This window comes from Populus euphratica, unplaced genomic scaffold, assembly GCF_000495115.2.
Source record: "Populus euphratica unplaced genomic scaffold, PopEup_1.0 scaffold78.1, whole genome shotgun sequence".
NCBI classification, from domain to species: Eukaryota; Viridiplantae; Streptophyta; class Magnoliopsida; order Malpighiales; family Salicaceae; genus Populus; species Populus euphratica.
In genome coordinates, this window is record NW_011499867.1 from 1862622 (window position 1) to 1872144 (window position 9523).

Below are 9523 nucleotides of genomic sequence, written 5' to 3' on the forward strand. Positions count from 1 at the left end.
GGTTTTGGAGGCCATAGTCACACCTAGTTGAGAAACGGCTAGATTTGCTTCTGATTTATTAACACTTGTTATGCATAAAGCAAACAATCATGCTGTGTCTATGAATCACTAGTGCTACGTATAAACAAAGTCGTAAAGTCTAACGGTGCTTTTATATACGTTCTTCTTCCATGGGTCGGACAGAGAATTGCTAATCTAGTTTTCCAAAAGAAATGGCATCATACCTCATTTATTTTCTCTTAAAAAGATGGTAAGATCTATGAACAAGAAAGCACACAGAATCCCTGAAGGATCAATTTAGCAGGGAACGTTATTTTGATCTAAAACAAGACACTGACACTTTTAGTTTCATTTGTTAAGGCGATATGTAGGAATAGCTACTAGATGCTTGGACCTGCACATTACGAGACCGAACTCTTCAGTCATGTCCACTTCAGATGGCAATATTCCATTTGGAAGTTCCCAATCAAAGCAATGCACCAGCTGCGCAAGCACCAGTCGCACCACAGTTAGCCCCAATTGCATTCCAGGGCAGCTTCTGCGGCCAGTGCCAAATGGAATAAGCTGGAAGTTTCGGCCCCGAACATCTATGTCACTGCCAACAAACCTCTCTGGGTAAAACTTTTCTGCATCGGTCCAAGCTTTTGGGTCTCGACCAATGGCCCATACATTGATTATAACATGTGATTTCTTTGGTATGTGGAAGCCGTTCACAATGCAGTCCTCCATGGCCTCATGAGGGATCATCAAAGGACCCGCTGGATGGAGCCGCAAGGTTTCCTTCACAACCATGTCTAGGTACTCCAACCTCTCCAAGTCTGATTCTTCTACCATCCTTTGCTTTCCCACTACTTCTTCTAATTCTTTTTGCAGTTTCTTCATAACCCGTGGATTTTTTATCAGTTCTGAGAATGCCCAGTCAATCACAGTTGCTGAAGTGTCCATTGAACCCGCAAGCATGTCCTGCAAAATGTCATGTGCAGGAGCATAATGATATTTAGATTAGTAATGCTACCTTTATCGCCTAGTTAATTCAACTCTTTCATTAAGATTAAAACATAAAATTTTCATTTACCAGCATTATGGCTTTCATACAGCCTTGATCAACAAGGTGCTCGTTTTCTTCGGATTTCATGAAACTTAGCATGACATCAACAAAGTCCTTGTTTTTGCCCTTCTCCTGGTATTGGGCATGCTCATCAATAATCTTGTTAAGATACACATCTAACACTTTGGAAATAGCCTTCATGCGTTTTGTCAGTCCCTGGAGATCAAGAGCTGCGATTTGAGGAATGTAATCTCCCAAGTGTGGAGCTGCTGATAAATGCATGACCTCTTGCATCACAGATTTGAATCCCCTCTCATCAAGATCCTCATCTAAATATTTCTTCCCAAACACCATTCTACAGCTCATGTCAGCATTGAGGGACGAAACCTTAGCACTCAGATCGACAGCAACACGTTCCCGTGAAGCTTCTTGAGTGTACTTAATCAACAGATCAAGCTCTTCCATTCTCGTTGACTTGAAAGATGTAATTTTCAAGCTACTAAGCAACTCTATTGTGCACATCTTACGCATGTTGCGCCAGTACGGGCCGTATTGTGCAAAAGTCATGCCTTTTTGTCCATAAGAGATGTACCTTGCAGCCTCGTGAGGTGGTCTACCAGCAAAAACAAGGTCATGGGTCTTAAGAAATAATTCGGCAGCTTCAGGCGAAGAGACAACAATGGTTGGCACCAGGCCTAACCGCAAATGCATGATGGGGCCATATTTTTGAGCAAGCTGATGAAGAGCTCGATGAGGAAACTTCCCTAACATATGAAGACTTCCAAAAATTGGAAACCCTCTTGAACCCGGCGGTAGTCTCTTGTTCTTGGTGCTTAACAATTGAAGCAGAAAGATAATGCAACAAAGGCTAGAGAAGTCCAAATCCAAGCCATGGATGTGATTCTATAGCTTGCTGTTCTTGAAGTGTATAAAATCTCTACCCTTTTATTTACTTGGATATTGTGACTTATGAATCGAAAGCCTGAAGGAAAAACAAACAGGAGAGGTAAGTTCAACGTTGTTGTTGTTGTTACGTTGTTGTTGTTGTTGTTCGTTGTTTTGATCGAACTTAATTTGACTTGTGTCATTAAGATCGATCGTGACATACAATAAAAACACAAAAGCATGATTTGCTTAATTCAAGTTAATTGTGTCATCACGGATATTATATACTTTGAGTCATTTTGAGAACGTAGTGCTTATTTTTTATAATATTTAAAAAAAAAATGTTAACATCGATCGTGACATGCTATAAAAGCACAAAAGCATGATTTGCTTAATTAAGTTTAATTGTGTCACCACTGATATTATATACTTGAGAGTTATTTTGAGAATCCTGCTGATTACTTTTTAAAATAAAATTTAAAAATATATTAAAATAATATTTTTTAAAATTTTTTAAATTTATTTTTAACATCAACATATTAAAATAATATATAAATATTAAAAATTTTATTTTAAATAACAAAATTAATTATTTAAAAAAAATAACTTCTAAAACGTAAAAACAGCTTTTATTAACTAAGTTTTATCTATGTTCTTTTCAATAAAAAAGGAAAAGCAATAGAAAGGGACTTCTATAGTGTTTGGGATTATACTGAAAAGCCACTTATATTGTGTTTGATATTATAGTAATAGTTATTTAAAAAAATAACTTCTAAAACGTAAAAACAGCTTTTATTAACTAAGTTTTTTCTATGTTCTTTTCAATAAAAAAAAGGAAAAGCAATAGAAAGGGACTTCTATAGTGTTTGGGATCATACTGAAAAGCCACTTATATTGTGTTTGATATTATAGTAATAGTTATTTTTAAAATATTTTTTATTTGAAAATATAGTAAAATAATAAGTTTTTTATTTTTTTAAATTTATTTTTAATATCAACATATTAAAATAATTTAAAATCATAAAAAATAAATTAAAAATGTTTTTTAACAAAAAAACAAACACACTCTTCAATTTGGATTTCAAACATGTTACTTAGGATAGTATAAATTATTCAAAACTAATTGATATTATCCAAACTCCCCCACTCTTGCACATTACATTTAATGCACCGAAAGCTGACCAACAATTAAAAACGGTGCCCCATTTCTTTCAGTGGAGAAGCATGGGATGCCCTGCCAACAATAAAGAGGTTCAAAGCACAGAGACAAAAGGAGAGTGATCCAATGAAATTATATGAGGTATTTGTGAGAGAATCTCCAATTAAAATGTTTACTTTTATTAGAAGAGGAATTATTAATTTTTTTCTATTAATAAAATATATTATTGTAATTTTTATATTATATAGTAATTTTTTTCTCGTAAACAAATTTTATTTTTAGACAACCTCATAAAGTGTTGTATGTATTATTATTTATTTCCTTGTTCTCCTAGAGTTGTGTGTTTTATTTAGCATGCCGGCATTAAAGACTAAAATCAAGTGCAAACTAACAAAAGTGCCCCAAGCTTATGGTATTCTAGATTTGTCAGCAGATGACCGACATCACCTTTCCATTTCTTTTTCTTTGTTTAAGTTAAATTAAATTGATGTTCATCTAATTTATATATATATTATTTGGGCTTCCTGGATTTTATTTTTTTTCTTTACATCTTAAACTCCGTGCTGTCGCAGGTTGCGACTTAAAAAAATATAAATTATAGTTTTTAGATTTTAATAAAGAGTTTTTGTGAATCTATTCTATTAATTAAATAAATATTTTTAAAATTATAATTAAAATAAAATATAAGTTTAACCATGTATTACAACACTATATATCAAACAAACCTTATATTATCTAATAGGCTCAATATATAGAAGCATGATAAATAATCAATAATATCTTCATCATTGTTTTATAATCTAACTCCTAAATCAGGCGAAGTACAATGAAAATATAAGAAGAATTTATTTAATATGATTTAATAAATAAAAAAGTTAACTTGTGATTTGGTTAGCCTAAAAAAATTAGTCATAATTTCTTTAAAAATATTTTCAATATAAAATTATTTTTACTTTTTTTATAAACTAAAAAATATTAAATTAAACCAAGTTAACTTTAATCAATTTAGTTAACTTGTAACTAGAAATATATACTTGATTAACCGTCGTAATAGGTTAAAAACTATAATGTTGACATATACAATAAATAATCAAATAAAATATTAAAGAATATAATGAAAGGTCAGTTGAGTGGTGTTTTAATTAATAAGTTAGGTTTTAAAATTTAATTTAGAAAAATAATCTTATGTGTAACCCTTGAACATGACTAGAGATCACAAGGTTCCACTTCCTAAAGAACTTACCTTTTTTCTTTTTGTTTATTTTATTTCTTAAGAGTTCCCTCAAACTTATGGTTCTTTACCAACAAACTCCTACTTTTTCTAAAGTTATCTACTCTTTCTAAAAAAAATAAAAAAAAATCTAGGATTTATTTAGGAGTTTGGTATAGATGTTTTTTCAAAATGTTTTTAGTTTAAAAATTTATCTTTAAAAATTTATTTTTATTAAAAACACATCAAAACAATCTAAAATTATAAATAAATTTAAAACTAAAAAAATTAGAAAAAAATATGATTGAATCACAATGTCAAACACTACTCTAATATCATATAATCAAATCTCTAACTCCAGTTTGATCCCATCTAGAATTATTTTTTTTTTTATTTTACTTATACAATTTTACCTTTTGAATTATGATCATAAATTATTTATATTAGCTTATCCTTGATTCATCATTGTTGTTAAACATTTTATCTCCAAGTATAAGGTGGTTAGGATTATTTATTGTTTAGTATTATTGTCTGTGTACTACTTTCAAAACTTAAATCAAGATACTCTTGTCTAAAAAGTAGTATGTATCTACTAGTAGATATAATCATGATGTTGAATTCATTTATGAATAAAATCCATACAATTCTAAGTATGTTGTGTCAAGAGAGCTTGAAAACAAGTAACACAAGACACATGCTTATGAGTGTTGATTTTTATTTTTTTTTAATAAATTGGTTGGGATATGTTCATTTGAGTATTTTATTAATTAAAAAAAAATGTATGTTGAGCATATATCATTTACTTAGTTATATTCAACATCTAAATTCAGTAGCTAAAAAGGCCCTTTTAAGGTGGCTTTAGCTTTATGTTATTATCTTGTATTCGATATATGACTCTTGTATTTATGAGAAGTCTAATTTGTTATCGATTATTTTTATTTTTATTTTTATTTTTATTTCCTATTCAATTTTTAATATTTGTGCCCTGCCACCTGATTTTTCAAGTCAACCCCTATACATTCATTTATTTTTCATTTAGACACTGATTTTTTGTTATATTCTTTTTTGGAATAATTCATTGAATTACATTTTTTTTATTTCATTCTCATTTCATTTTTTGTAGTCTAAGATAATTTTTAGAGTTGCATCTTTTTATTCACCCTCTGTAAATTTTTTTCCTAATAGATTTTATTCTCATTTTTCTAATTGTTTTTTTTTTGTGCTTTTGCAAAAATTTCAAAAGCAATATTTTTATACCCGATTTAATTCTTCAACATGTAATTGATTTGAATTTGAGATTGGTTAAACTTGTGTCTAAAATTTCACTAGTTGTAAACTTTGAAAATTAACCTAGCTTCATGAGGTTTGTCTATGATTGTTTTAGTTTTTTTATCATTTTTTTAAACTAATAATATAAGATATCTTTAATTTATGATAAATGCTTATTTGAAATATATGCATGCTTCACAATTCAAAGGATTGATTGATTTATATAACTATTAAAATTCAGAAGATAAAGAAAAAGTTAAGCTTAGAGAAGAGATACTGGTTCAATTCAAACTAGAATACTATTCAGTTATTTGATCATAACTAGAGCTATAGAACTTGGATTTAGATTTGATTTATATGGATAAAAAGTAAAGACATAGGCCTAAAACTTTCATGAAGAGTTCAAGATTCAAAACGATTGTTTTCAAGTTCAAATTGTAGCAACAAATGAAAAGTCAGAATTTATCTTGAAGCCCAAACACTGTTTAGTATTCAGCTCATATCTCGAGTTTTAGAAGTTTAAATGAGTATCCAGCTCATATCTCGAGTTCTAGAAGTTCAAATGAGCTCATTCTTTTGTTGTTGGAAAGCTGAGATAAATACCTAGAACTTTTATGAGGACTATCTGTTCGAATTCTGATATAACAATGATGTTTTGTTCAGATAAGAAGATAAGTGTTGTCACTAAGTCAAGAGGTGGTCACCCACTTAATCAATAGTTCTAAATTTTAGCCTATAAAATAAGGCATTTGTCATATATTTAGACATCTTGGTTTTCAGATCAAGATCATTTCCTTACTTCCTTTCTTTCTTTTTAGTTTGAATATTCTAGTTTTATTTCATGTTATAGTTTCATTAATATCTTGTTTATGTCTTTTATTTCCTTTACTATACTTATATAATTATGTTCTCATCTTGTTTATTTATATTTCTCTTCTTTATAATATTTAGATAAGTTTAATATGTCAATGTGAAAAGATTTCACTAATGGTATTAGGATATGTATAATCTAAATTCAATATGGATTTCAATGCTTACATCCAAGAAAGTTTTTATTAATATGTCTTATCATTTTTATCTTATTAATTCTTAATACCTTAATTGTTGAATGGTTAATCTAGATTTGTGTTGTATAACACTTGGTACAATAAATGTTTAATCCTTCATAACCAACTGTATGGTACAATTGACACATGTGCAATGAAAGAAACTTGATTTGTTGTTAATATAAGTTAGCATCATGAATTCCTGATAATATTTAAAAGTATTAGTGTTAATAAAATAACATAACTAATATAATCATGTTAATAATTTATAATAAGTTATTAATGACAAATCATCTGATTGAAACCTTGTTCGTGTGTGGTTCCAGTTGAGTAATAAAAAGAGTTTATATTATACTTATTTGAAATCCATTAGTGAATCCTCTAACCTTGACATTTATTCTTATCATTGTTTAATCCTCACATTAATCTCACATTTCAAAATTATCTTTAACTCATTATTATTATTATTATTAATTTATATAGTTAATCTCTGATTCGACCCTAGTCTTACAGGGTTATTTATTACTTTGATACTCCTAAACTTGAGAGAAAACATCAATCTTTTACTCGTGTCAAATGCAAGCCAAGCTTGATAAAGCTTTTTGTTAAAATACATGTGCAGAGTGATGACCACCAAAAACGTATCTAGGAGTTTATGGATAATCAAGCTTAGAACTTTGTGGTTTGTTCGTTTTCAACCATTTTTTTCTTAAGTTATTATTTTCTTAAATTTGATGAATTTATTTTTTCTTTCTAAGATACATGTAACAGCTAGTTGAAAGAGAGATACAAGAAGGATCCTTTAACCCATCTGGATTTATGGTTGGAGGTAGGATCGTCTGATGAATCCGATAGAAATCAGGTATATAGACTCTCTAACACTATAGTCGTTTATATTTTTCATTAAGATGGGTTATCTAAGCATGTACTCGTTGGTCTGACTCACTACTGATTATGAAAAACTCCGTCGAGTGGTAATGATGATGAGATCACAGATAGGTGGTGTATGTGCACCCCCTAATTGGTCTCATGATCTCAATGACAATCAGCATCCTCATCCTCCATCTCCTCCAACACCACTTCTATTTTAGATTTATTGTACATGAATGTACAAATGTTTAAATTTATAATAAATATTTGATTTCTATATTATTTTAATTTATTTAGTTATTTTTCTACTTTTATTCAATAAATTTAAAAAAAAAATATTACTAACAAGATTACCGATGAAATAACTTTATTGGTATATTCAAGAAAGAATTAGAAAAGAATTATTGTAAATGTCACTGTTATTGTTAACTCACTAATAGAATTACAAATGATATTTTATCGATGACATGTTATATTTACTGATAGATATTTACCGACGGACAAATAAAAACACCTATGGCATTACATACAGTTTTTATGACGGTGATATGTTAAATTTACCAATAGAGATATCGACGGAATGAAGCATGTAAATTTTTTTAACGTGTTTTATTTATTTGTAAATTCATCAGTTTATTTATTACCGATATATAATAAATTATCCATAAGAGTTTTTTTGATGGGTTGTTTCCATCCATGAACTTATCGGTAATATATGTACTAGAGAACTGTAAATGTAAATACCAATAGAAATTTTCATTGTTAAAATTGTTAGATTGGGTAGTGGATGTGGATTGTGAATGGAAAGAGGAAGATGTCTTCGTCGATCGTGATCTGTTATTGAATGATGACCAAGAAACATCGAGATCAATTATCCATGGTATTATTGGTGATTTGAATATCCCTACCAGGGCATTCATGACTGACAAGATTTTAACTTGTGCTCGGCAAATGGCTATGGATAATCTTTACTTGAGTCGTAAGGTTTTGTATAGGAGGGTAAAATTGAAGTCCCAGCAGGTTTTGAGTCTTCATATGATGATATTGGGGCTGAGTTGAACTTTGCGCCTGCTACTAAATCATCCATTGAGGCTTTGGAGGTTATTAAAGTTGAAGAAGGCTATGCTAAGCAGCCGTGTGCAGTTTGCTTCGAGGAACTCTTGAGTGGTAGTGAAGCAATTCTGTTGCATTGTTCCCATGTTTATCATTGTGGGTGCATTCGTAAATGGTTTAAAATGACTAATTGATTCATGAATGGTTATTTTTGTTCCCATGTTTTTCCTGAACGATTAGGGTTTGTAATCTCTTACAAGTTTTAGAATTTATTAGTTCAAGAATGAGAGATCTTGAAATTCAATCTGATTTGATTGAGCTTATGATCATTGATATCATTATGAGTCCAAACTCCAAACTGATTTGGATTTTTTATACACATAATTTTCTTAATATTTTTGTCTAAAACTGATAGCTAGGCTTGCTTCAGCATATATCAGTACTTAGCAAAAAAAAACGTCTGACGGTTTTGGAGGCCATAGTCACACCTAGTTGAGAAACGGCTAGATTTGCTTCTGATTTATTAACACTTGTTATGCATAAAGCAAACAATCATGCTGTGTCTATGAATCACTAGTGCTACGTATAAACAAAGTCGTAAAGTCTAACGGTGCTTTTATATACGTTCTTCTTCCATCGGTCGGACAGAGAATTGCTAATCTAGTTTTCCAAAAGAAATGGCATCATACCTCATTTATTTTCTCTTAAAAAGATGGTAAGATCTATGAACAAGAAAGCACACAGAATCCCTGAAGGATCAATTTAGCAGGGAACGTTATTTTGATCTAAAACAAGACACTGACACTTTTAGTTTCATTTGTTAAGGCGATATGTAGGAATAGCTACTAGATGCTTGGACCTGCACATTACGAGACCGAACTCTTCAGTCATGTCCACTTCAGATGGCAATATTCCATTTGGAAGTTCCCAATCAAAGCAATGCACCAGCTGCGCAAGCACCAGTCGCACCACAGTTAGCCCCA

At 30.2% G+C, this 9523-nt stretch overlaps 1 protein-coding gene and 1 pseudogene across 1 annotated transcript; one reads left to right on the forward strand and one right to left on the reverse strand.

The window, feature by feature from the left end:
• Positions 1-260: 260 nt before the first annotated feature.
• Positions 261-2051, reverse strand: LOC105126450 (cytochrome P450 CYP736A12-like). Its single transcript, XM_011027320.1, is given in 3 exon segments — positions 261-963; positions 1076-1896; positions 1899-2051. Coding segments are annotated over 3 exon segments (1479 nt in total). The 5' UTR covers positions 1942-2051; the 3' UTR covers positions 261-348.
• Positions 2052-8334: 6283 nt separating this feature from the next.
• The window catches only part of LOC105126482 (pentatricopeptide repeat-containing protein At4g39620, chloroplastic-like), a 6006-nt pseudogene continuing 4817 nt past the window's right edge, over positions 8335-9523 (forward strand).